Source organism: Eretmochelys imbricata, chromosome 19 (genome assembly GCF_965152235.1).
Source record: "Eretmochelys imbricata isolate rEreImb1 chromosome 19, rEreImb1.hap1, whole genome shotgun sequence".
NCBI classification, from domain to species: Eukaryota; Metazoa; Chordata; order Testudines; family Cheloniidae; genus Eretmochelys; species Eretmochelys imbricata.
The window spans coordinates 10,329,577-10,357,453 of record NC_135590.1 but is presented as its reverse complement, the minus strand read 5'-3'; the positions used below and the strand labels follow the sequence as shown (position 1 = coordinate 10,357,453).

Sequence of the window (27,877 nt, the reverse complement as noted above, 5' to 3'; positions counted from 1 at the left end):
TTTTGCTACTGGTCTCTTGCTCCAGACAAGGGCTCTGTGTGTGTGTGTGTGTGTGTGTGTGTGTGTGTGAACTCTTTGGCAATGACACCTGTCATATAGCATTGCCTGATTACATACCTGGGGCCTTGGTGCCATGGTACGGGCAAGGTTAATGACTTCATTTATACTGTTTGGGTAATCCAGATAAGAAGGCCACTCAATCTGTCATCCAGATCCTGTCCCATCCTCCTGGCCCCAACTGGCACTTTCATTGAGAAAACTCTTATCGGCACCACGTGGAGGCCCCACTTCCCTAGCCAATTAGTCCAGGGTCGAGTTGTTTTTCAATGAATGCTGCTCGGTCAAAGAGAAGTCAAGGCTGCTAAGGGGGTGTTTCACTCATCAGAGTCTTATAAATAGAGCCAGGAATAACAGCCAAGGAGGTGAGAGGGGCTACTGAGCTGGGAGAAGCAGGCTGCAGTCAGAGAGCTTTGATTGATAGAGCAGCATTTGCAAGGGACTAGTCGTGCTCACAGATCCATCCGGCCAGGTGCACAAGAGTTTCATCCTCCTTGGGACCTGACAGGATCCGCTTGCCAGGCTCAGCAATGACTACAAGCAACATGGACCTGGACTATGAGAGGTGCCGGTGCCGCAGTGAGGAGAACCGAAACGCCATCCTCTATACTCTCCTGAGCCAGAACCTGAACCACAACTGGGGCAGCCATAACCCATCCCAGCAGCGCTGCCTGTGTCAGAAACGTCGCACCGTCTGCCTCCAAACCCCCCAGGTCACCTGCCAGGCAGCCTCTGATGTCCTTGTGAAAACGGTCAGCTTCATGAAGAACCTGCCCTCCTTCCAGCTGCTTCCTTGGGGAGACCAGTTGCTGCTTCTGGACAGCTGCTGGGCTCCCCTCTTCATTCTGGGGCTGGTTCAGGAGATGGTGACATTCGAGGTGATAGAAACCCCAGCCCCTAGCATGCTCAAGAGGATTCTCCTTGATGGCCAGAGTAAGAGACAGGAGCCTGAGAGGACACAGCCCACCCTAGCCGGGGTGCAGCGGCTGCAGTGCTGCCTGAACACATTCTGGAGCCTGGACCTGAGCCCTAAGGAGTATGCTTACCTGAAAGGAGCCATTCTCTTTAACCCTGGTGAGTGCCTAATCCTCACATACCTTTCCATCGGCAGGGAGAGAAGGCATGGCTCACAATAGCATCTAGCAATGAATATCTGTCTATCTATCTGTCTATCCATTCATCCAGGGAGCGCAAATCACTTTACAAGCTGGAAGGAGTATCCCCATTTTACAGACAGGAAAACTGAGGCTCAGAGCATTTTAGGGGCAAATTTTCAGAGGTGCTGAGCATCTCCAGCTCCCATTGACTTCTGGAATTCAGGCTGTAAGTGACTTTCCCCACTCAGTCACCTGCTTTAATTCATAATTTCGGAGTCAACTATGCTGATAGGGATGGCTCATTAGGTTTGCAGTCTCTCAAATCCTAACAGGGTTGATTCAGTTCTTCATCTTTCTAAGGCAGATAAACAGAGTCCTATGCAGTTTACTGTGTGTGAAGAGGGAAGGGGATATTTTAAATAAGACTTTAAAATGGAGTTCTTGCATATCCTTCAGGGACAATAGGATGTTAAGGCATGTTTTGCTAGAGCTGGGGTTTGCCCTGGCTTCACTGATCAACATTTCGCCTCCCTTGTTGTGTTACACACTATTAAAGAACTGGTGCTCTCCACCCCAGAAGTGGCTGCATTTCAGTGGTGCTCCATGTATGAGTTAGTGAAGTACTTTAGGGTCCCTTGGAAGGTATGTATACATGCTAAGGCGGCGTGTATATTTCTCTGCCTGTGCCTGTGTGCGGTCAGTAGAAATTGATTGTGACTCGCTAGCAATAGTGCCTAGCCAGCCTTCAGCAGAGGCACATGCACGGTAAGAGTCTGGGACTGAGGCTCTGCTTCCCAAGCTAAGTCCAACTTTAATTTGTATTTCCTGTTGTTTCTCTCTCCATAGACGTCCCAGGTCTCAGGGCCTCTTTGTACATTGAGAGCCTCCAACGGGAAGCACAGAGAGCGCTCCGAGAAGTCCTAGTGCCCCTCCACCCAGAGGACAAGGGCCGCTTTGCCCGCATCTTGCTGATTGCCTCCACCTTGAGGTCCATACCTCCTGCACTTATCACCAATCTCTTCTTTCGACCGATCATTGGCAATGCAGACGTTATTGAGGTGATCACTGAAATGCTGTACGAAATAACCAGCAGGCGACTGACTCTTTCATCACACACAGCCTCCTAAGAGATCAGATTCAGCGGCCACTCTCACATGCACCTCCTGAGGATTGAGTTGCGTTCCAAGGGACGGTAATGTTAATCTGGGAGTGAGGATTTAGTGGGAAAGATACTGTGGACTTGCAGACACCTGGATTTGTGTTTATATTTCACTTGGGCTCAGGCAACAGCTTGAGCGATTGAAAATCTCAGCTAAGGCACAAAACACTTAAGAATGTAACTCTTATTTAGCATTTGTTTACAGCAGACATCAGCCCCTGTACATACTGAACTCATAAAGTCAAGTCGTTTCTGAAGTGTGTGTGATGTTACTATTTCACTGCACAGTAACGTGAAAAAAGCACGACCAATGTCCTTAAAACATTCCATACAAAATAATCCTCTGGGCTAACATTTTCCCTGGGAAATATTCAGGTCAGAGAAGCACTTATCTGAGAAAGGAGGGGATTGAAACAAGGGCTTTGAACTAAATGGAGTCTTACCGTTTTAAAGGATAAAATTGCCATAGAAAGCCTCTGTTACACACACATAACCTGATTTTTAGATGTGCTCAGCACTCACTCTGCCTGCCATGCTCTGTGGATTCTGTGGGTACTCAGTACCTTTGAAAACAGGCCTGCAATACACAACACATTGGATTAGAGCATGATCCAAATTTTGTGATTCAGGGTCAAATCTCAGCCTGTTCTGCCATTGATTTCAGTGAGGCCAGGATTTCACCCTCACAGTCTATGCATACATACGGGCCTAATTCTGCAAACTGTATTAACGCTGAGCAGTACTGAGAGTGAATGGAATCACTGATATGAGTGCTACCAGGTATTGTGGAATCAGGCCCTTATATAGTACCTGTGTGTGTATTGTGTGACTGGTTAACTAAGTGCCTTGGAATCTTAGAGAAGTAGCCATAAAACATCTATCCCTGTTTCAAACAGACGGTATTAAAGCTAAAAGGGTTCACAGAGAGTCACATTTTGCCACCCTTACTCAAACTGAGTAGTCATGTAGAAGAAAATGGGACTACTCTGAGTAATGTACCACTTAATGTTTGTACCACTAATGTTAGGGTGGCAGAATCTAATACCTTTTGTTAATGCATGAGCTCAAGTGGCTGAGGGCTCCATTTTAGCTAAATGTTATGAAGGTGTTTGCAGTGATATTAAGAACAGGTAGGGCTGGTGATCTTATGTCCATTTGTGTAACAGTGAATGATATTACGTAGATGGTACACACTATAGAGGAGGAGCTGTAGTGGTTGCACAAGAGCATTCTGCAGCAGAGCGTCTGCTTCCTAGCCTACTGACTGGTTGCTCCCGCTCCCCCATACTAGGTGCTGATCTATACAAAGAAAACAGCCTTTGCACAGAGTTCAGACATCAGTATTTTGTGAGTGAATGTTAGTCTGTGATTTGTATATAAAATTCAGTAAATTATTTTTTTTTAAAATAAAATGTATTACATTTTGGAAAATGGTGGTTCTGTTTTGGAAACATTGGTGCATGTTGCATTTTACTGAAACTTAGAAAAGCCTGCCACAGGTTTGAGAACCCAAAGATGATTCAAATGGGATGAGGCACAGTCTCCAGAAAATGCCCTCAAAAATGCATCCTGTCTTGACAGCATTTGTCATCTTAAACTGCAAAACAAAATTAATGTTATACATAAACATTGCTGAGGAAAGGTGTCTGATTAATAGTGATGGAGACTGAACAGGAAAATCACAGGAAGCAGAATTGCAACTTTTCCCCTCTGATGCTTCCCTTCACCAACCATACCTCAGTCCCACCCTGAAGGCACTGGGCCAGGTTCTGAAGTGATACGTAAACGAGACTCCCTGACACTCACTTAGGGTGTCTCCATTAGAAAAGCTAGAGTGGCGCAGCGGCAACACTAGACTCCCTTAGGCCTGGTCTACACATAAAACTTCGATCAACCTGGTTACGTTGCACAGGATTTGAAAAATGTTGTTCCCTAAGCACTGTAGTTAGGTAGACCTAACCCCTGGTGTAGGCATGGCTATGTTGACAGAAGGATTCTTCTCTCGACGTAGCTACTGCCTCTCAGAAAGATGGGTTACCTACATTGACTGAAAAAACCTTTCCCTCGACGTGGGAAGCATCTACACTACGGTGCTACAGACACACAGCTCCAGTGCCCTAACTGTGCTGCTGTAGTATAGACGTGGCCTGTATAATCTGTATACCGGGGGCCAGATTCAGAACTGATGCGGAAGAGTTGGGTGTAAGTGGGTGTTAGCCTCAGGGAGCCTTAGTTGGTGTAACATAATGTGGGTGGTCCCTACCCCTGCCCCCAGCATAGACACACCTCAAAATTTAGCCCCCGGGCACTAGTGGTGAAAATAAAGTTCAGGCTCCATGTCCATTCAGTCTTTGGCCTCTCTGCAGAGCCTGCTGATTAACTGGGCCAATTTGTGCCAGTGGCTTAGTGTTGTGGCTTAGTGTTGTGGGCTGAGATCCATTAATTGATTTCACACAGTCCACACCAGTCGCCAGATGGTTGTTTTATTCTTATTTTATTGAGCATGTAAGGAAGTGATGAATGCGTGAGTTATAGCATAGGTCAGTGGTTTTCAAGCTTTTTTCATTTGCAGACCCCTAAAAAATTTCAAAAGGAGGTGCAGACCACTTTGGAAATTGTAGAGACAGTCTGCAGATGCCCAGGGGTCCATGTACCACAGGTGGAAAGCCACTGTTCTATGGTAATGACACCCTTTCACGGACCCCTTACACATGATCTGCAGACCCGAGAGTCTGCAGACCACAGGTTGAAAACCACTGGCATAGGACGTAATAAACAATGTCATTACCACAGATACACCTGCTAATACAGGGCCCATTTTGTCAAAGGTCTAAAAAAGCATCAGCACCCTCTGCTGTCTGTTCACAACAGGGGTTGCCACAAGGCTCTGCTTGTAATTTCTGGGTTGCTCCCTGTTTTGTCTGGTCATTTTTTCTTTGATTTCAGCTCCCAGTACTGCCAACCCCAAGCGTTCAAAAAAAATGAGTCATGACCCCGGAATCATGAGATCACCTTAAATACAAGACTTTAAAATAATCCATTTGGGTTCTTTTTATTTACCTGTTGTGTTTTTAAGCTTTAGGTTGCACCCAGGTCACGCTGCCAAGCTTTTTTCTGCAACCACGAGGGAGGTGGTGGAATCTCCTTCCTTAGATATTTTTAAGGTCAGGCTTGACAAAGCCCTGGCTGGGATGATTTAGTTGTGGATTGGTCCTGCTTTGAGCAGGGGGTTGGACTAGATGACTTCCTGAGGTCCCTTCCAACCCTGATATTCTATTTCTATGAAGGGCTAGTTGCTTTGGTTTTTGTTTTAAGAAAGCTGACAGCCTCACATGACTCCAGGAGCTGGGGCTTTAAGAAAAAACACCAATTACCATGAGTCTTGCGATAAAAATCACGAGAGCTGGAAACACTGTGGCACACGCACAGATCCTAAAATCACGGTGTTCCAGGCCCCCGGGGCTCCCATGACGATATGATATGTTCATGTGCTGGGCCATGCTGGGGCACATTCCTAAAGGGAGGCTGAGGTCATACCGCTGCGCCATAGGGTCACCCAGCTGTGCCACTGTTGTGACATCATCAATGCGCGGCAGGGAAATGAACCCCTATCCCTGCCCCCTTGCAACAGGATGACGTCGCCCCTTCTAGTGACGTAATCACTTAATCTCGCGAGAGGCGTGTCTGCGTCGACCCTCCCCCTCCCCCACGGCGCTGCTCACGTGACCTCGGCCCAGTGGGTTGAAGATGGCGTCGCCCGGGAGCTCTGAGCCTGGCTGGGGCCCTGCCCGCTACTGCCTGGTGAGCCGCATCCCGGCCGAGCTCCGCTCCGCCCAGCTCCGCTCCTACTTCAGCCAGTTCGCCGAGGCCGGCGGCTTCCTCTGCTTCCACTACCGGCACCGGCCCGAGCGCAGCGACCCCCCGGGCCCGGCCACTTGCTGCTGCCTGGTCGCGGTGCGGCCCGGCCAGGCCCGGCGTCTGCTCCGCATGTACTCGGGCAAGCGCTGGCTGGATGCCCAGGGCGACGGGCTGCCCGGCCGCTGTGTGATCCGCAGGGTCCGAGTCTCCCCGGGCGCAGGTACGGGGCGGGCGGGGAGGGGAGATGGCTTGAACGGGTAATAGGGGTGGGGGGCGTTCGGGGGCGAGGAGGGGTTGCTGACCATAGCAGGGGAGTCTGTGAAGCAGTGGCTCCTACTGATGGGAGAGGAAGCTGGTACAAGTCCCCTATCTACCTTCTTTCATTCCCACCACTGCCAGATGCATCCGATGAAGTGAGCTGTAGCTCACGAAAGCTTATGCTCAAATAAATTTGTTAGTCTCTAAGGTCCCCCAAGTCCTCCCTTTCTTTTTCCCAGAAAGTAGTTTACTTCCTAGGCTTGCAGGAGCCTCGGTGGCCTAGAGGTGGTGGGTTCAACCCTTGGGGAAAATTGTTTATGTAACCCCCTGTTTCTCCCCTCCAAATGGCCAGTGATCTTCCTTGTGAAGCTCAAGGGGTTCCACCCAGTTCTTTGTGGGTTGGAAGGATGGCATTCACAACAAAGATATCAGTGGGCGGTAAAATGGGTAGAAGTAGGACAGAGGGGTTGCTGAATTGCAGCTGCAAAATTCACCCACCCGCCAGGGGGAAAAAGTAGTCTCTATATACTTTGTTGGGTTACATGACTTTCTGGGAGGAAGCACTTCAGGTTTGTTATGTGCAATTACAGCTAGCATGTGTTCTGGCCGCAAAGTATGAAAGCTCATCTGGCATACGAGAGCCCTGAACTATAGATACCTGGTTGGCGGTTCCAGTAGTAGAACGCTTCACAAAAGCAATTGCACGCTTCAGAGAATGATATATTGCTTATGACTTGAGTAACTGAAGACCAGAAACAACTCTGTCCTGCTGCATAAAACAATGCCACCTTGCTATTGGTATGGACTTGTAAAAGCTTGAAACAAACGGCTGATGAAATTCTCAGTTAACATATTTTCATAGCTTGATTCTTAAACAAGAACAGCCCTCTGACATATCCTCTTCTGCAACTCTTTGTTAAAATCTGTATCATGGGCTCCCTTTCTTAGTCTGCCTTCTATTTCTAGCTTGGTGAAATTGCGCTCTTTGAGACAGAATCACAGATTTGATAATCTACTATTTATTTCTCTTAGGTTTGGGCGTGTTCCCATATAAAAATAAAAAGGAGCTTCATAATAAGACCCAGAGTGAAATGTTTACCCAGGCAGACTTAAAGTGGCTGCCTGAACTGAATCCTCCTGTGTTTATGCCCCATGGGAATGTGGGAACCCCTCTGAGAGTCTTTCTGGAGCTGATCAAGGCCTGCAGGCTGCCTCCCCGAGTTATTAAGAAACTGCAGCTACGATTCCCCAAGACAGGATCCTCTCGCAGGTATGGGAATGTGCCCTTTAAATATCGGGACACTGAGACTGTTGAACAAGAAGACCTGGTTTATACAGACATGGGGGAGGAGATCACAATGGAAAAGGGACCCCTGGCAAGAACTGGGATGACTCAAACTAGTGATGAGAGAGACTGGGAAGGACCAGGAAAGGAGGAAGCAGAAGAGTCTCATTCAGATGATGTAAGTGGCTTTCTCCTGTCAAATTGCAAGACTAACCATAGACACTTCTACCCCAATATAATGTGACCCAATATAACAGGGGTTCGCATACAGCACGGTAAAGCTTCGACACACTGCTCTGAGCAGTGTGTAAAAGAGGCGGGGCCAGGGCCGAGGGGTTGGATAAGGGGCAGAGGGTCTTGGGGCTGGTCAGGGGCTCCCCCCCACACCAGGGTCTGGGAGGCAGGAGCTGTGGGGGAGCACTTTTGGGGGCCCCGCAATCCCAGAGTGGTCCAGGGGATTAACAGGGGGCTGGGAGCAGCCTGCTTTGCTTTTCTTGCCCCAGCCCCAGCTGTGTCGCTCGGAGGAGGGGGCTTGGGGAAAGGGATCCTCCTCCTCCCCCGCACTCACCGGCAGCCCGCTCCGCTCCACCAGTTGTCAGCTGTGGCGCTCCGCTTCCCGTTGCCAGTGCGTGCGGGACCTTTCTCTCCCCACCCCCCGCGACACGGCTGGGGCCAGGGCAAGGAAAGCGGAGCAGGCTGGGGCCGCGTCACTCCGCTTCCCGCCACCGCTGAGTGCAAAGGATGTCCTTTCCCCAACCTTCCCACACTCACGGGTGGTGGGAAGTGGAAAGCCGTGCCTGGGAGGTGGTGGAGTGGAGCGGGCTGGGGCCACATTGCTCCACTTCCCGTCGCTGCCGGTGAGTGCCTGTCGGGGTGGGGTGTGTGGATAGGGGTCTGAGCAGACAGGGGACAGGGAGCGGGGAGTTGGGTGGGGTCCTGGGGGTGATTAGGGATGGGGGTCTCTGGAGGGGGTGGTCAGGGGACAAGGAACGGGGGGGAGGGGCAAAGCAAGTTAGATAAAACAATCTCACCTATAATGCAGTGAGATTTTTTTTGTCTCCCAGGGACTGCGTTATACTGGGGTAGAGATGTACCTGTAAACAGCAAGGAGGGAATGCTGCTGCTTCCTGGGGTGCTGATATCTACCTACGTAACAGTACCATACAGATAGTATCTTGTATCTGAGAATTGTATTATAAAGCATGAATATATACTAATCTGTATATGCTAAGCTCTGGCTATGAGGCTTTTGGTGCTATTTCATGTTCTCTTAGATAGCAAAGCTTATTTTATCGTAACCAAGTTGTTCTCCATGGGAAGCTGATTGCAGGGTGGCAGTGCAATCTTTCTGATGGGCTTGGCATAGAGTTGTGAGCACAGGATCAGGAGGCTGGAACTTTTAAACACCCACCTCCACTTTGACGCACTTGCCATGTGGCAAGTCCTCTAGCTGCATTCCTTACTCATAAAATGGTGCATGAATGGGGTTAGGGTGGAAAGAGGGAATTAAGCTCTTTCACCAGCTCTCCCAAGTAATTGACTCTGAAAAGCCTTGCTCAGTGGAGGAGTGAGGGGACTTGCACTGATAATGCCAGTGATTGGAATTTGCAGGTGATGTGCCCACAATAGAGTGCATTGACCAAAATGCCTCTGTTCTATAGAGAACATATTCAGCAGGGCAACTGGAGAGTGGGTGATATGATGGGAGCTGGGGGAGACTGGGTCTGGGCAAGTGCCCTTGCTTTATTGGTATCAACCTTCTTCCTTGTTCCTTTGCAGGATGATGATAGGTGTGAGGAGTGGGAACGACATGAGGCTCTGCATGAGGATGTAACCAGTCAGGAACGCACAGAGGAGCGACTGTTTGAAGAGGAGATTGAGCTGAAGTGGGAGAAGGGAGGCTCTGGGCTGGTCTTCTACACAGATGCTCAGTACTGGCAGGAAGAGCAAGGAGGTAATATTGCTCATGGCTCCCTGGGAGGGTGGGGCATTTTGTGCACAGTAGTTATCTAAATATGAACACCTTTTATCAAGGGCTCAGTTGTATGAACCTTTACAAGTTGTCCGATAATCAAGTGTTCTGCAAAAGGATTTGATTACAAATTACAGCAATAAATCTGGAGAAGCTCTGGGTATGTTTTATAGGAATCAAGTTAGACAAACTTATAAACAGATGGGAGAGAAGTTGTAATTTGTAGGAAGGACTCCTTCCTTTTATCTGGTTGGTCATCCACATGGTCAGCAACTGGTCCACAGTACCTCACATGGAAGAGGTTGTATTTATAAAGAGTTTATACGAGCCAGGCAGTCAAAGTACCCTTCAGAAGTCCCAAGTCTTTCAAGTACTCAGTAAACTTAGCGTTGGTGTGTTGATGCCATGTTGGCAGCCCTGGAGATGGTCTCTAGCATGGACAAAAGCAATGCAGGTTTCCTGCCATTCAAATGTTCTGCTAATGGTCATCCTCCCTGAGCTGGAGGGTGACTGCTAGGGATGAGAGGGCGGCTTGTTTTCAGTGTCCATTCAGAATTCTTGGTCTGAGATACCCACCACTGCCAGCAAGAGTGCTAGTTATTTTTTTGGATGTAAATGTGTGTCCCCTGGGTCTGGGACTGAGTGCTAACTCTGATTACGTAAGCCACAGACTCAGTACTGGGGGTAACGAGACTTGGGGCTGAATTTTCAGAAGTGGGCCCAACAGGTATAACCACAAATAGTGATCGGTGAGTACTGAACCATCCCTGAGTGAACTCCTCTGTGGCTATAAGCACTGCAACCCTGTTCGGAAAACTTACCCCTCAGACATCACAAATCTGGGCTGGATTTGATCCAGTGACTGGAGACAAGGCTCATTATGCTATCACCAATCCCCCTGGCAGGTCTTTCTGTAGACCCCACAAATGTTGTATATTAACACAGACAAGGTGGGGGAGGGAGTATCTTTTATTGGACCCACCTCTGTTGGTGAGAGACAAGCTTTGGAGCTTACACAGAGCTCTTGTTCAGGTCACAAGAGTTTCTTCATACTCGATTTGAGGAAGAGCTCCAAAGCTTGTCTCTCACCAGCAGAGGTGGGTCAATAAAAGATACTCCCTCCCCCACCTTGTGTCTCTAATCCTCAGATCAACAGGGCTACAACAACACTGCATACGGATATTAACACACTACTTCTACTGTGCTGGGGAAAATGCTGTGCTGGATGGAGGGCTATGCCCCTGACAGAAAAGCTGCTCCCGTGACCCAGATCCTTTATCTAATTTCCACAAACTGTTTTTCTCTTGACAGACTTTGATGAACAGACTGCAGATGACTGGGATGTGGACATGAGTATCTACTATGACAAAGGTATCTGAGCTGAAATGTGCGGTCTCCCATATGTACAGGTGGTGGTGGCAGCCCAGCAGCAAGACTCATTGCACTCCCACTGGGGCTGCAGTTAAACCAAGATATGCTCAAATGTCTAGCATCTCCAGAACCAGGAATGCAGAGAAGCATGGCTGCCTCTCCACCAGGCTCCTGTGGGGCCGAAGGGATCTGAACGTTAAGTGGAGTTGGGAGCCACAGCAAGTTCAAATAGGCAGGGACCTTTGAACAGAAGTCTGTGTAGTGAGGCTCTAGTTTGGTAAGAGGGAGATATTTAATGCTTTGTATAAAGCCTCCTGTTTTACCCTCTCTGGTACAGGGATGCAGACGTTAAATCTCATAATGACTTTTCCTCGTGCCACTGCCAACTATAATATTCCAAGGCCTTGGCTCTGAAGATGACAGTTATAAAGGGACATAGTTAGTCAACAGTTCAGAACTGAAAAGTCTAATACTGTGTCTTATTGAGTGTCCGTAGAAGACAGGATGCTAAACTTTCCCAGATTAGCACCTGAGAATATTGAAATAGGAAACTTTAAAACTCTGAGCATAAATGGCTACTTAGCAAGGCATTGTGCTTGGGACAGCCAAACTAGTGAACTGGTTTCACTCCTGTTCTCATCAGTTTTGGTTTCTGTACTATAGAACAGTGGCTCTCAACCTTTTTAGACTACTGTACCCCTTTCAGGAGTCTGATTCGTCTTGCATACCCCCAAGTTTCCCCTCACTTAAAAATGACTTGCTTACAAAATCGGACCTAAAAATACAAAGTGTCACAGCACGTTATTACTGGAAAATTGCAGACTTCCATTTTTACCATATAATTATAAAATCGATTGGAATATAAATATTGTACTTACATTTGGTGTATAGCAGCAGTTCTCAAACTTTTGTACTCATGACCCTTTTCACATGGCAAGCCTCTGAGTGTGACAACCCCCGCTTATAAATTAAAAACACTTTTTTTTTAATATATATTTAACACCATTATAAATGCTGAAGGCAAAGTAGGGTTTAGGGTGGAGGCTGACAGCTCGCAACCCCCCATGTAATAACCTGGTGACCCCCTGAGGGGTCTTGACCCCCAGTTTGAGAACCCCTGGGTGTATAGTATATAGAGCAGTGTAAACAAGTCATAGTATGAAATTTTAGCTTGTACTGAGTTGCTTGTCCTCTTTATGTAGCCTGTTGTAAAACTAGGCAAATACCTAGATGAGTTGATGTACCGCTTGGAAGACCTCTGTGTATCCCCAGGGGTACACATACCACTGGTTGAGAGCCACTGCTATAGAATGAAGCTGTTGAGTTTCCAGCATTGCAGGTGAATGCGCCAACTTAAAACAAATGAGATTGTCTCTGAAACGCTTTAATGAAATTCTCTTGTTCAAATCTGACTTACTGTAAAACCTGCATTTGGAGCCAGGTGCCTTCCTCTCAAGATGCTGCTGTGTAGCTTGTCATTTAAAGCTAGTTTAAATGAGAAATAAGAGGTCAACATAGTTGGAACAACAACATTCCTGACTTGGCAAAGGAAGCTGCCAGAAGCTCCCCTGCTCACTGGTCTCTGGGGAAAGGACTGTAATATCACATTGTTTTCCCTTATAAGTTCTGCTGTGTCTCATGTTTGTCCTCAGATGGAGGTGATAAAGATGCCCGTGATGCAATACAGATGCGCTTGGAACAGAGACTCCGGGATGGTTTGGAGGATGGCTCTGTTTCAGGGCAACAGATTGGAACCTTTGAGAAATATACCAAGGTAACACTAGAATATGTGCTGCTCATGGTGTCTGGGCCGGAGGCAAATGATAGTTGGCAAGAGGAGGCTTGAAATGACGGAGAATTACAGGACTTGGACTAACTAGCAAACTGTTTTTTCTCTTAGGGTTGCTTTTCAAAGTTATTTATAAATCCCTGTAAAAGTGCAGGTGTCATGGAGCTGGGTTTTAGTTAGTGGCATATTGGGAAGGTTGGGGGCTTTGGAAATGCATGTAACAGCTGCAGAAGACACTTGGCCAGGATTGACTAGCCTTCTCATTAAGGCTCTGCAACAGAGGCTGTTTATGAAGCCTGATCCCTTGGTGTGTCACTGACCTCAGTGTAATAGCTTGGCCCACTCACTCCCAGAATTGATGATGGTTTACGTGGAGTGGTTTCTTCTCTTCCAGGGTATTGGTAGGAAGGTGTTGGAGAGGCAGGGCTGGATGGAGGGACGGGGTCTGGGGAGCAGCAACTCTGGAATGGCCGAAGCGTTGGACAATGAGGGTCAGCATCCCAAGTGCAAGAGAGGATTGGGGTAAGTGCTACAAACTTCTGGTGTTCTTTGCTTGTGCACAGTGCCACTCAATGGCCCCATACCAAGAGGTAAAATGTAGTAGGTAATTGACAACTAAAAGGAATGTCCCCGGGGGTTCTGCGGCAGTCTCTATAGGCAGCGTTGATGTGAGTATTGATACAACTCATGCCATTTAGAGGTGAATGGAATATGCTTCTGTCCTTATGGTTGTGCAGCTCAAGTGAGATCAAGTCCTGAATCTTGGACCCTTGTTTTTGCTACTCAGCAGTCCTCCAGCAATACCTGGATTGTCTGTAATGGTCCCTTCAAGGCTTGAGAATCTGTTCTGGCTCTTGCTTTGTGAACGGTTTCTTTGCTCCCTTATAGGGGAGATTGAAACACATGTGGTGCGTGACCTCAATGATGCAGGTGATGGGGTGTGCACACTTTTGGAAACTAAAGTGCTGTGGCAGAGCCTACAGGGGGTGGTACCTACAGTACTTGTTTGGCAGATCCAGCGAGTGTGGAAACAATTGATCTAGGTACAGATGCTATGTGCAGACCTAGTAAACATTATTAATTGTTCTGTCTCAGCTTTGAGTTGGCCAGCTCAGGTTTTATGCCTAAACTACTTCAGATTCTCTGCACCTTCAGAGCTCTTCATGTATATAGGATACAGATACTTTACAAACATGCCTCTTAACGGCCTGCAAAACGGGTATTCGCTCATTTTGGAGCATGTTAATGAAACTATACCTAGAGGTTGGTGCCAGTCAGGAACAGGACCTAGGAACTATGATTCCTAGTCCCCATGCCCTAACAATGGGCCTGGCCCCTTTATTAGTGTTTGGTAAATATGGGCTAGTGTAGAGCAATTTCTCGTGTCCTAAACAATGATGCACTGACACTGCTCTCTGCCCACTCCTCTCTAGGTACCATGGAGAGAAACTGCAGACTTTCAGCAAGCCGAAAAAGCCTCCCCGGGATGGCCCCATCCTCATCTCCACGGTCTACGATGAGCCCCAGCCTGTAGACCATGGGGACCAGCTACTCCGGCGCCAGCTGCCCACTGCCATGAAGTACAGACAGGACATGGCATTTGTCCGAGCGACTCAGAGTGCTCACCAGAGCCCCAGTGCCTCATGAGAGTTGCTGCTGAACGGAGACTTCGGGACTCCTTCACTAGAGCAACAGCAGAACCTTTGTATTAGAACAGCCTCTTCCACGCTGCTTTTCACCTGGAGGCTGACTTCTCCTGCTGTCTGACCCTAAGCAAAACGTTAATATATTTTCTGGAAGAAATAACAGACTCTTCTGTAGCATTTGCAAGTCTTCCTGTTTTAACAATTGCTTTATTAGGAGGGGGTCCCAGTATCCCTGCCACCAGCTGAGGTATTTGATCCTATTTGTTTGGCAGTGGGAAGGTTAACACTAATACTGTAAGCAAGGCTGTTGGGTGAAGCAGCCAGTGTTTTGTTTAGGCTCCTGCAGTGAGATGTTTTCAGATGAACTGTCTACAAGCAGGAAAAACCTAACTTTTCTAGAAAACTTACTACTGGTCCAGAGCATCATTCAGTCTCTGGTATTTATACTGCACTCAGATAAAAACTTACTGGGGCAAGATGACCTTTTTGGTGGCCTTCACTGTACTAAGTGCCAAAGATAAAATGAAGACTTCTATAGTAGTAGTGAGACTAGCTGTGCTTCCTCTCTGTACAGCACCTGACACTAAGTGGGTAAAAGCACAAGCTAGGATGTGCATATCAAGCTCCCTTCTCCAGTGACTAGCACTTGTGTTCTTTTTACCCACATGTATTTAACTACACACTTCTCCACTGAGAGTTGCCCCACCTTCTCCCTCATGGCTTTGCACTGCAGCTAGAAGAACTAATTAGCAGCAGTATCTGCCCAGGAAGGCTGTAGCCTGTGCCTGTTGACATAGCCACAGTCTATGGCTGTGGCATAAACTGGCCATGTGGTGAGAGGAATGCAGAGTTCAGGTTTCTGTTCTTCTTTTACAGTTTTAGGTAGCATCAGCTCTATATTTAGGAATCTCATTACTGGCCTCTCCTGCATTGAACTAACCTAGCTGTCACATCTTAATTAGTTTAGCACAGGCTATAACTCTAGTTTCTCTTCCTTCACTCAGGCATGCTTGTTAAAACAACACATGCTAAACATTGTACCTTCTTTCCTTGTCTTGACAATCTGCTTTACCCCTAGACAACCATGGCAGAGGAGCAGCTTATGGCTTATTCTTGTAGTATGAGCCCGTGGGGTGAGTCCTTAGTAAACGAGGCTTAGAAACAACCTGCTGGAAAGAGTTTGATCTAATTATCCACTCCCACTATGGCACTGTTGCCGGCACCCAGTGCTGAGAGGCAATACAACAGCAGGGTTTGATTCGCTACCCGGTGTGCTTCACCCAATAATCACAACGGGGTGGAGAAGCGGAAAAGTTTATTCGAAGCTTCAAAAAGACTACAGGGAGAATAGAATCTCAAATCCTGCACACAGAGCAGGAAGTTACACAGGCTTTTATAAAATCCTTTCTTCAGCATACTTATCCAATAGCAAGCTGCCCTAAGTATCCATATAGCCAGCCAATCCAGTTACCAGCTAGTTCCCTTGTTTTTTGTATCATTTGTTAAACTATACATAAAGCTGCTTTATTCAGCATTTTTCTTCCCTATCTGCCCTGTTTGGCCTTGTTTAGTTTCAGGCAGTCTGACTCTGCAACATATTGTTGCAGATCCTCAGCATAACTGCTGTGTGTGCCTCCAGGCGGGGGGGCCAAGGACACTTGGGCCTAGTACGCAGAGCTGCTGTGAGTGCCTCCAGGCAGGAGGGGGGGCCAAGGACACTTGGGCCTAGTGCAAGGGGGCTTCACCGACACGCGTGGCCTTCCATACCCTCGAGTTACCTAGTGGCCATGCCCCCGTGACCCCAACAGCACTAAAACTAGTTTAAGGATGTAGAGTAACTCCCTTTCCTCACAAACCTCTGAGAGCCTCCTCTGCTAGTAGGCCTGGTCTGCATCCTCCACAGCCTGGCTCTGGGGAATCATCCACTGAGAATAGATGGCTAGTTTCACACACAGAATGAACACACCGAAACTCATGCCTATTTATTTTTAACAATAGCTGGGCAAATTCATTTTGGGCTATACTAATCAAGGCCTGACCAAGAAGTTTAACTCTATTTTCCAGCTTTTTAAAATCTATCTGTACAGCACTTACCCCAATGGGGTCTGGGCCATGAGTGCTACTCCTAGGCCTGCTCATACAAAAACTTTAAACATGTCACACACAACTACTTATTAGGGGAGGGGCAGAGCTCCTTTCTCAAGTAAATCTCTATCATTAAAGAAGCTTCTTACAACCCTTTTATTTCTACAGGAGGGCATCTGTAAATATAAAGCTTGGTCTCTGCGGGACGTGCCCCTGGTCAGCAGTGCCTGGGTGCTGTGTGAATGCTCTCCTCGTTTCAGCTGGACCAGAGGGCCACCTTGATACCTCTTGCTCACTACTCTAGCTGTTACTTACAGGCTTAGCCGCTGTGGGGGCAAGGGCGCAGCTTCCCTGCAGGAGGGGGGCTGAGGCTGGCCTTAAGGCTGCGGGTGCATGATTGTTAATGGTGTTCATAGAATATCAGGGTTGGAAGGGACCTCAGGAGGTCATCTAGTCCAACCCCCTGCTCAAAGCAGGACCAATCCCCAATTAAATCATCCCAGCCAGGGCTTTGTCAAGCCTGACCTTAAAAACTTCTAAGGAAGGAGACTCTACCACCTCCTTAGGTAATGCATTCCAGTGTTTCACCACCCTCCTAGTGAAAAAGTTTTTCCTAATATCCAACCTAAACCTCCCCCACTGCAACTTGAGACCATTACTCCTTGTCCTGTCCTCTTCTACCACTGAGAATAGTCTAGAACCACCTCTCAGGTAGTTGAAAGCAGCTATCAAATCCCCCCTCATTCTTCTCTTCCGCAGACTAAACAATCCCAGTTCACTCAGCCTCTCCTCATAAGTCATGTGTTCCAGACCCCTAATCATTTTTGTTGCCCTTCCCTGGACTCTCTCCAATTTATCCACATCCTTCTTGTAGTGTGGGGCCCAAAACTGGACACAGTACTCTAGATGAGGCCTCACCAATGTCGAATAGAGGGGGACGATCACGTCCCTCGATCTGCTGGCTATGCCCCTACTTATACATCCCAAAATGCCATTGGCCTTCTTGGCAACAAGGGCACACTGCTGACTCATATCCAGCTTCTCGTCCACTGTCACCCCAGGTCCTTTTCCGCAGAACTGCTGCCGAGCCATTCGGTCCCTAGTCTGTAGCTGTGCATTGGGTTCTTCCATCCTAAGTGCAGGACCCTGCACTTATCCTTATTGAACCTCATCAGATTTCTTTTGGCCCAATCCTCCAATTTGTCTAGGTCCCTCTGTATCCTATCCCTCCCCTCCAGCATATCTACCACTCCTCCCAGTTTAGTATCATCCGCAAATTTGCTGAGAGTGCAATCCACACCATCCTCCAGATCATTTATGAAGATATTGAACAAAACCAGCCCCAGGACCGACCCCTGGGCCACTCCACTTGACACCGGCTGCCAACTAGACATGGAGCCATTGATCACTACCCGTTGAGCCCAACAATCTAGCCAGCTTTCTACCCACCTTATAGTGCATTCATCCAGCCCATACTTCCTTAACTTGCTGACAAGAATACTGTGGGAGACCGTGTCAAAAGCTTTGCTAAAGTCAAGATACAATACATCCACTGCTTTCCCCTCATCCACAGAGCCAGTTATCTCGTCATAGAAGGCGATTAGATTAGTCAGGCATGACCTTCCCTTGTGTTCCATGCAAGTGGGCTGCCTCTGCCTTAATGTTAAATTAATTAGCTCAGAACGAGGGCTGTGGGCGGGGAATGGAGCCCCCCCCCCCCCCGCAGCATTTAGTGTCCTGGATAAATAATTTTCGGGGGTCTCTGCCCCGCACGTGAGCCATGGCCAGGCCTGGAAGCTAATCAACAGCGAAACCAGTGCAGTGCTTGAGCAGCGTCCGAGCAGGCTGCCTGTCACCCCCAAGGCTGTAGGGGGCGCTCTGCTGTGCTAGCTCCTGGCGCCAGAGCCTTTGGGCTTTCCCGCTCTGCTTCCTTTTCCTGTCTTGCCGCCAGGGGGCGCCAATCTCCTAGCTCAGCCCTGCCCGGCGGGGGCAGCGCCTCATGAATATTCATCAGCTTCGGACAACGAGGACGTAGCGGGCTCCCGGAACCTTCCCGCTCGCTCCCGCCCCGCCCGCCGGACCCGAGCAGCTGGGACACGCGCCGGAAGCGGCGCGACGGGCAGGAGGGGGCCCTCGGCGGAGCCGCGGAGGTGAGGCTGCTCGCGGGGCGTCGCCCGCCCGCCGCTCCCACGGGGCCTGGCGGGGCGGAGGCCGCGCTGCCCCCGCTCCCCGCCGGCCCCCCAGCGCCTGAGGGGCGGGCCGCTCCCCCGGGACGGGCCCCGGCCCCTCAGCGACCCCCCCCGCCCCGCTGACGGCCCCTGCACCCCCCAATCCCAGAGAGACCCCCCCCGCCTCCCCGAGCCTCACTCAGCCCCCAGAGCCCGCGGTCGCAGGGTGTCTAACGCGAATCACGTGTGCGGGGCTTTGTCGTTCCCGGTATAAACGGCAGCAGTCAGCGGGGATCAGTAGCTTAGTGAGCTCAGCGTGTGATCATGTCCTAGGTGCACAGGAGAAAGGGTGACTTGTCTGTTTCAAACGCGTGAACGTTTACTTGGCCAGGGGTTATGAGACCCCCGCCCCCCCCCACACACACACAGTCTCTCTCACGCTTTTTTCAGGCTGTTTTATGAACTGGCTTTAACCCTGTTGGTGGACCCCTGATCGCCTGCTCCGTTAGACCCTCCGTCCCCCTGCCCAGCCTTCCCCAGACCCTCCTCCTCTCTCTAAGCTTCTCCAGATCTCCTAGGCATCTGCTAATATCCCCCACTCTCTGCCCCCAGTGGTCTAACCTCCCTCAGGTTCCCTCCCCAAACCTCCCTTACCCCATCTGCTCCTCCTGACCACCACCCTAGCATCTCATCCCTCTCCGTTATCCCTCAGGCCACCTCCCCAGCCATGCTCCCATCAGTGACCCCACAAAGCTGAGCCTGGCAGTGAAGAGGTGTTACAGGCTCCAGGGCCTTAAATAAATGTGCTTCCTATTGTTTCTAAGCTCTCTGCCCAGGGATTTTTCTCTTGGGTTTGATATTAATATTTTTACTAGCTTGAGAACCAGTTACAATGACTTGACTTTGTGTCCCAAAATGAGACTGACCACTGAATTATAACGTCAACCAAAAGCCATCTTCATCCAGTGGAAAATAAAATCCTCTGACTATCCAGGTGCAGGAATCCCTGTCGGATAGTAAAGGTAACCGTAATGGGTGCATCTGAAAGTAACAGTCCTAGACAGGCTGAAAGAACTTCAAAGACACTCAACATCTTGTCAGCAAGAATCTGAATCTGCTCCCCTTTGCGGCGTAGCCCTTTATATCGTGGTTATTTTCTGCAGCTGGTTTGGGCCAATGGACAGACTGAGATATTGCCTACTCCACTGCCTGGAAGGGACTGGAGACTGTCCAGACAGGAAGGATAAAATGAGGCTTACTCTCCTGTCTTGGCATGGTCCCTCCATCTTGCTCAGGAGGTGAAAGGGGGGTGTTACGTGATAGGCCCCCCTAGGTCTGAGAATTACTTGGCAACTTCAGTTTTCAATGCATAATATTCCTATAAACACGAATAAAGAGCACTGTCTTAACCTTTTCCTTTTCTCTTTCTAGGAGGAGAAAGAAATGAGCTGACATGTCAGAAAACCATGTGTCTTGCCTGGCCTTTGGCCAGGCAGTGATTGGGCCACCTGGCTCGGGGAAGACCACTTACTGCTTTGGCATGCAGGAATTCATGTCCAGGATTGGGCGGAAGGTGGCTGTGGTGAATCTGGACCCAGCCAATGAAGGGACTCCTTATCAGTGTGCTGTGGACATCTCAGAGCTTATCACCCTGGCTGATGTGATGGATAATCTGAAACTGGGCCCCAATGGTGGTTTGATCTATTGCATGGAGTACCTGGAAGCCAACTTTGACTGGCTGCAGGAAAAGCTGGCTAAACTCAAGGGTCATTACTTTTTGTTTGACTGCCCAGGGCAGGTAGAACTCTGCACCCACCATGGCGCATTGAAAAATGTCTTTGCACAGTTAGCTAAGTGGAACTTCAGGGTATGTTTTGGGTTTTATGTATAGTAATAAGATGGTTCAGCACCCGTAGCTCTCGCATGTTTGCTGAACCACGTTTAAAAGTGTTATGTCTTGCAGACAGGCCTTATGAATCTGTGGAGTGTATGTAATAATTAATAATATGCTCTTGCTTTGTATTGGTCCATTCAACCAAGTATATAAAAGCACTTTACAAAGGTAGGAAAGTATTTTGTGGGGAATGAGGCACAAAGAGGACTTGCCCAAGGCTACCCAGCAAGTCAAAAGAATAGAATCCAGGGCTCTTCCTTTGCTCTACTCCTAGTGTCTTTCTACGAAGTTTTCACATTTTAACCCAGTGAACGTTGTAGCTTGGGATAGGGAGGAATGTTTGTATGCCAGATTACTCTGGACCTGAAGGATTCTATCCCAAGAAATTCAAATGATCTTTCAAGATGTGTAACCCAGATCTCATTCAGTTAACAAAAATTATGGGGCAAATTATATTTTAATGTGCTTGATGCAAACATTTATTTTAATGCAACATTCTTGTACGTTGAAACACACAAGCCAGCAAATGCACAAGTGAAGGTTTCCATAATAAAACTGTCTTGCTTACATTACATATATCTCATACTTTGGATTACTGGCTAGACCATTAATGTATAACCGGTATACTGGACAATCAAGGAGGGTAAGGTAATTTTACTTTCTGAGTAACAGCCATGTTAGTCTGTATTCGCAAAAAGAAAAGGAGTACTTGTGGCACCTTAGAGACTAACCAATTTATTTGAGCATAAACTTTCGTGAGCTACAGCTCACTTCATCGGATGCATCTGATGAAGTGAGCTGTAGCTCACGAAAGCTTATGCTCAAATAAATTGGTTAGTCTTTAAGGTGCCACAAGTACTCCTTTTCTTTTTGCGTAATTTTACTTGAGAATCTTATTTAGAATCTTAACTTTTGCATTTGTGTGTGTGTTTGAATAAACATGGTGGTGCATTCACATAGTTCTTTGCATCTAATTTTTATCCTTTCTGAAAAAAGAAAAATCACTATAGAGTTGTATAGATGAGTTCTTATGCACGTCTGTAAGCTTCAGTACACTATAGATACAGGAAAAAATCTATCTGTTGACACAATTGAACTCTGTAATATGGAGTTATACATTTGTGCAATTTCATAGTATGACAGGTAGTAACGGAACTAAAATCCTAAACCAATCTGTTTCATATGTATGAAAAATAATTAATCAAATTGTTTATAAATTTATTAATTCTTTCACAAACCACACTGCGACTGTTCGTCCTAGAGAAGTTGGATGTTATAAAATTACTCTGTTATTGAGTTATTTTGGGGTGAATACTTGTATGGGAAAGGTGGAAAAATTGTATACAGTCCAGTAATTCAAAACTGGTTTTAACGTGGACTTCCATCGCCTTTGGGCTGAGACCAAGCATGGAAAGTTTCATCCCGAAAGGAAAGAAATTCCAAGCAAGTGAATAGAGGGGGCTGAAGTGGAAGAAGAGTTGCAACTTTAACAATCTCTCTTGTTGTTGGTGAAAGTTTGGCACGTCTGTAACCTTTTTTCATCCATTGATACCAAAGTACTTTATAAAAGTGGGTCAGTATCATTATCCCCATTGTACAGATGAGGAAACTGAGTCATAGCAAAGTGATTTTCACAAGGTCATTCAGCAAATCAGTGACAAAGGTGGGAAAACAATCCAGGTCTCCCGACTCTTTGTTTGGTCAATATCCTATACAGTGGATCATGCTTAGTGGTCAGAGGTATACAAATAAGTATATCAAACATCTAGGGAGAAGTTGGCTGATGGTTTTTTTTCTGATTAGAACCACATGAGTCTGGAGGGCTGGATGCCTTTATCTTTCTCCTGTGTCACAGATTTGCCTTAGTGACTTCTGCATATTTGCATAGGCAGATTCTGCCCTGCCTCTGATTTTGCACTATTTCTCGTTTCCATTTTGCAGTTGGCTGCAGTTCATTTGGTGGATTCCCACTACTGCACAGACCCTGGAAAGTTCATCTCGGTTCTCTGCACCTCCCTCTCAACCATGCTGCATGTGGAATTGCCCCACGTCAACGTCCTCTCTAAGATGGACCTGATAGAACAGTATGGCAAGCTGGGTAAGAGCCTTTGGGAAGGAGGCCTGCGTGGAAGGAAAATGAGTGGACCCTGCAAAGGAGCAGAGGGTAGAAGGGAAGTGCTGTGGAGCTGACTCTTATCAGAGAGAAACTAACCTCCTGATAATCGGCAACTTGGGGATGATGGACAGGAAAAGTATATAACATCTCCCAGAATTCTTGGTGAAATATTCTGGACTGTGCAGTTAGCTGTGTGCATGAGTACTCTCGTAAGCGCTTTCAAAGCCATTCAGTAAGAAAAAGGAGATCCTGAAGTGGCCACAGGGTCCACTGGTAGCACCGTAGACCTGTCTGTTCTTTCTTCTGCCTTTTCTGTTCCAGCCAATCATCAGCCTCCTCTCTCTGACATTTCACACAGCCTCGCCACTCTTGGGGCCAAATTCAGTAAGTCTCAGGTGGTATAGCTTGCACCTTTAACATATATTTTAAACCAACTTAAACTCAGTGGGCGAAATTCAAATGATGTGTAAGGTGGGGGTGTTAGTTGTACATTGGTGGGTTGGTGCGAATCTGAAGGAGTCCCTGTTTCAGTAACGTATTTGCTGAGGAATCTGGAAGTAGTTGCACCTGCCACCGTTCTAGATGTGATTTGATTCACCTGCTCTCCCCTCTCCAGCCCCTGCCATGTGGAACAGCCTCACTCCATCTCTCCACCTCTCTAAATCTCCTCTGAAGATGTATCGTCTTGCTTGTCTTCACATCTCATTCCTTCCCTGCTTCTTGTCACTCTGTATTTGACTCTAAAAGCAGATGGGACATAGTCTGTGTGAGACGCTACACGAAATAGTTGTCTTGTACCTGTTGGGGAAACTCTCAGCTCTGGAGCCTCTTGTGCTAATGGGATTGCTGGGGAGCTGTCTGACTCACCCCTCTATGGGGAGACTCGCTGTTCACTGGGCTTTGTTGCATATTCTCATTTGATGGTAGGATGGCATTGGAGCCTTTGAAGAGGGAGCTTGCCCTGCTAGCCACACTGAGGAGTTAATGTTGTCACAGAGCATGTTCAGAGGGCAAAGAAAGGGGTGGGCCAGGACCCCCCCACCTCCAAACCCATAGGAAAAATGCAGACCCTGGAAGCTGGTCCTGAAGCTGCTTCTCTTGTCTTTCCTTGCAGCCTTCAACCTGGATTATTACACCGAGGTTCTAGATCTCTCTTATCTGGTAGACCATTTAGCCACCGATCCGTTCTTCAAGAACTACCGTCGCCTCAATGAGAAGTTGGTGGAGGTGATTGAGGACTACAGCCTAGTCTCCTTTGTTCCACTCAACGTCCAGGTAACCCAGCTTGAGGTGTGGGTGGGTTGGAAATGACAAGGAATGTTTTGCACGTAGCTTTCTGATTCATTAACTGCCTAGAGTAAGTTTGTGGGCTTCTAAAGGGAGCTCCGTTCTCCCAATGAGCACCTGACAATAAAATCTTGTGTCACTGCCCATGTTATTTTTTTCCAGACTTCAGCTGTGTCAAGTAGAACTGTAATTTCACAGCTTGATTTCTGTAGCCTTGAATAAGCATACTTACAGGGTTTTTGGGTTTTTTTAATATATTACCCATGCGGTATTAAGTCCAAGTTTACTTAGTGCCTTTGATAATGGTCTAGAAGTGGGCTTTGGGAGACTAATGAAACTCAAATGGTACTAAACTTGGAGAAATTGCAAACTCTGGTCAGGACAGAGAAATACAGAAGGGAGGTACAGAGAGTGAAAACTTGAGCAGAAAATAACAAATGAGTCTCCTCCTAGAAAAATACAGCTAATATAGCAGGGTGGGGAAGGAATCCAAAATATGAGATACTCAGTAGTATGGAGAAAGCCAGGAGGCTATAATATTGAGAGAGACACGGTGGCGAGAATGGAGAGCAAATCAGGCCTGAATTTATAAATGCCATGTGGCAGCAAAAGTAAAGCTAATGCAGTTTAGGGATGCATAGGCATTGCATCATGGAGCAGGGAATTAAGGATCCCCACTCTACACAGTTGTCTTGTAACTGTATGTGGAGTTCTGCATTCATTGCTGGGCACTGTGTCACCTGAAATATGCCGATAAATTTGCAGCAAGAGAAGAGCAACAAAAATAAGCTGACAGGCAGAATAATGTTAGAAGAAAGGATTAAAAGGAGTTAATATATACTAGTAATGTATACTAGAGTTGTGTAAGTGACTATAGGGGAAGATACAAATATTTGAATGGAGCAGGAGGGAGAAGAATTATTTATATAGCACTTCACGTGTTGAAGCACTGTGCTGGCATTGGTATCACCCGGCACCACTTATAGGTTAAGTTTGTAAGTATCAGTATCCCTGTTTTATGGACAGATTAGGAAATTGAAGCATCAAGAGCCTGATCCAACTTTCATTGAAGCCAATAGAAAAACTCCTATTGACTTCTTTGGGCATAGTATTGGACCTGGAGCGGGGAAGTAACTTGCCAAAGGCCACGCAGCAAGTCAGTGGCAAAGCCCAGTTTGCATCTCGGGATCTCCTGACTCTCAGTCCTGCACTCGTTCCTCCAGATCACGCTACTTTGCCGCAAAACCCTCTGACAGTGGGGTGTGGAATGCTGTGGAGGACGCTTCCTGTGACACTGGTGGAAGCCTCATTACCTGGTCTTTTAAAACTAGACTGAACAAATCCCTAATTATAGAGAATAATTTTGTACTGGAAGGGAGACAGTTCTTCAGGTCCCAATATTGGCACGCCTTTTTTTCCCCTCTGATGTCTACGATACAGCATGTTACTTTCTTTAAAGTGTTTTCCGCACATTAATCCTCCTACACACTCTGTGATGTAGGTCAGGGTAAGTGTCGTTCACTGCGTTTTAGAGATAGGGATGCTGCGGCAAAGTTGGGTTACTTGCACAGGAGGGAGTCATTATTAGAGTTCTGACTGTAATTTGGGACTTGCTGACATATAGTGCCCTGCGCTTGCCACTAAACCACTTCCTGTAGATCACTGAATTTCTTCAGGGGAAATGGAAATTTTATTTCAAGAGTAGGCTGCAGAGCATCCTCAATGTAGGTTCAGAGCAACTGCCTTATTTAGACCAGGTTATCTTAAAAGATGGCCAAGTCCATCCATTATATTGTAAGCCCTTTGCTACAGAGATCTGTCGGTTATGTTTTTCCTTGGGCATTTTGGCTGTTACATGAGTAGAGCCAGTGCCCAATGGCTGGAATTCTGCGCCCTTGAGTGAAAGAATACGCAATATAGCTGCTGCAGTTTTCCCCCATCTCTCTCTCTCTCTCTGTGTCTTCTCCCCCATGACCCCCCCCCCAAAAAAAAAAAAAAAGCCCTGAACCTCACATTCGCTGATGTTGGGAGCTGCACACACACCTCATTTCTTCATAAGGAAGAAATCCCTTTCCAGGGAGAATTGTGAGGCTTTCCCTTTCCTCTACCCAGGCTGAGCATGCGGCTGTGGCATTGCACCCATCCCTGCTAGTTGTTCAGACTGCTTGACTGTTTTTTCTTCTTAATGCTTCTATTAAAGCTGCTGCTTCTCATTTTCACCCCCACTGTGTGTCACTCTTCCCAGGACAAGGAGAGTATGCGACGGGTGATGCAGGCAGTGGACAAAGCCAATGGCTACTCCTTCGGAGACTTGGAGCAGAGAAGCCTTGAAGCCCTGATGTCTGCAGCAGTGGGAGCTGATTTCCACTTCACATCGTATCCTTTAGCTGCGCTTCTCTCCTGTGTGGAGTCTTGAACTCGGATTTGTGGCTCTGGGGATTTCATATAGGCCTGTTATCTCAAGGTCTGAATTCAGGCCATGTTATTAGTACCTTTTATCTGATGCTGTTTAATGGCATGTGTACAATGAGTTGTTAGGTCTCAACTCAGATCCTATTGGACAAGGGTCCACATCAAACCCACCACAACCACATTTGGCACTAATTGGGATCTTATTTGGGGGGGTGTCATTGACTGTATCTCTGTAATTCATGCTCACTGGGCTTGTTCCTTCCACAGAGCGTAATTAATCATTTGAATTAATGCCACTTTGTTTGGAGCTTGTTTGGACCAGCAAGAACTACAAATGCATTTGAATATTGCATCATCTTACCAATGCTACTAGTTCCCATGTTAGCTTTCAGGCTAATGTTGAAGTCTATTCTCGGATGAGAAGGTTAGAGCTCCTTTGTCTCATAGGGTGTTTTGAACCCCAGCCGTTCTTGCTGCCTTGTTTTCCTTGATTCCTGGATTATCAGCACACTTGCAGTCCAGGAGAAATATGTGCAGCCTCAGGAGAAAACCGTGGAACAGGAAGCAATGGAAATATAGTGCTCCTGTATCTTTCAGCAGGCTTGTAGTGGAAGGAGCTCCCTTCCTGTTTTAAGTTTGTCCCACCTCTTCCAATCAGGAGCATGAGGGGGCCCTCTGTGTAGTGTGACTTGGACCTGGTACTTCCTGGGCAGAAGTCCAGCTGTTAAGCTCCCTCTTGGTATGAATGCAGTCCTGCATCTGGATCCTGCTGCATATGAGCTATGTTTTTCTGGGTGACAATGAGATCAGGACCTCCATAGCTGAGTGCAGGGCAAATTCAAGATCTCCTTACAAGAACAAGAGAGAATTTTAACCTGATCTAGGACATCAGCAGCAGCAGAAGAACACAACTTCTCTGTAGAGCAGACAAGATGTAGGAGCCCACTATTGCCAAGTCTCATCCCTCACCACCATGACCAAGGCCACGTCTCAAGTGAAAGACAAATCAGCATTTACTGCAGTGAATGGAGCTCCTTCTTGTGGAATGAGTTCTCCATGTATTGAATGGGACCTCTGTGCATCCTCACAGTGAGGAGTATCCACTCCTTAGAGAGCCAGCCACCTGTCCATTCATCCCTGGGAGGGAGGAGAGGTGTGAGTTTTGTTGTTGTTGTTTTTTTTTTATCATCAGCTCTTTCTTAACAAAAATACTTCTCCACCCCTTAGTTTCACCCTGTACTTTTGAGTTTGCTGTGAACTCCCCTGAAGTGGAGAAAATGCAACAGTGCTGCAAAGCATGGGGGACAAGACGAGCCATGAATAGGTTCCTTATCGCAGATGCGGCCACATGTTTCTATTAAAAGCACTCTATTCTCTGTGGTTTCCTTCTGTGACCTACCTGGAAGCAGGACAAGTATCTGCT

General features: G+C 47.4%; 3 protein-coding genes across 4 annotated transcripts; all 3 read left to right on the top strand.

Annotated features, from left to right (window-relative positions):
- The first annotated feature begins 587 nt into the window (after positions 1-587).
- Positions 588-2,281, top strand: NR0B2 (nuclear receptor subfamily 0 group B member 2). The gene is made up of 2 exons (XM_077838096.1): positions 588-1,131; positions 2,001-2,281. Exons 1-2 carry the CDS (start codon positions 588-590, stop codon positions 2,279-2,281), a joined length of 825 nt encoding a protein of 274 aa, XP_077694222.1.
- Positions 2,282-6,041: 3,760 nt separating this feature from the next.
- GPATCH3 (G-patch domain containing 3) lies at positions 6,042-15,131 on the top strand. The gene is made up of 7 exons (XM_077838131.1): positions 6,042-6,391; positions 7,462-7,892; positions 9,494-9,668; positions 10,998-11,057; positions 12,710-12,831; positions 13,241-13,368; positions 14,280-15,131. Exons 1-7 carry the CDS (start codon positions 6,061-6,063, stop codon positions 14,491-14,493), a joined length of 1,461 nt encoding a protein of 486 aa, XP_077694257.1. The 5' UTR covers positions 6,042-6,060; the 3' UTR covers positions 14,494-15,131.
- A 3,453-nt stretch (positions 15,132-18,584) lies between these two features.
- On the top strand, positions 18,585-27,830 carry GPN2 (GPN-loop GTPase 2). 2 transcript variants are annotated; one of them, XM_077838140.1, is made up of 6 exons: positions 18,585-18,727; positions 20,177-20,612; positions 22,581-22,737; positions 23,870-24,030; positions 26,288-26,418; positions 26,961-27,830. In XM_077838140.1, the coding sequence occupies exons 2-6, from the start codon at positions 20,199-20,201 to the stop codon at positions 27,031-27,033; spliced, it is 936 nt and encodes a 311-aa protein (XP_077694266.1). In that variant the 5' UTR covers positions 18,585-18,727; positions 20,177-20,198; the 3' UTR covers positions 27,034-27,830. The 2 variants fall into 2 exon arrangements, with proteins under 2 accessions (XP_077694266.1, XP_077694267.1); XM_077838141.1 differs by lacking the exon at positions 18,585-18,727 and adding an exon at positions 19,325-19,767.
- Positions 27,831-27,877: the final 47 nt, after the last annotated feature.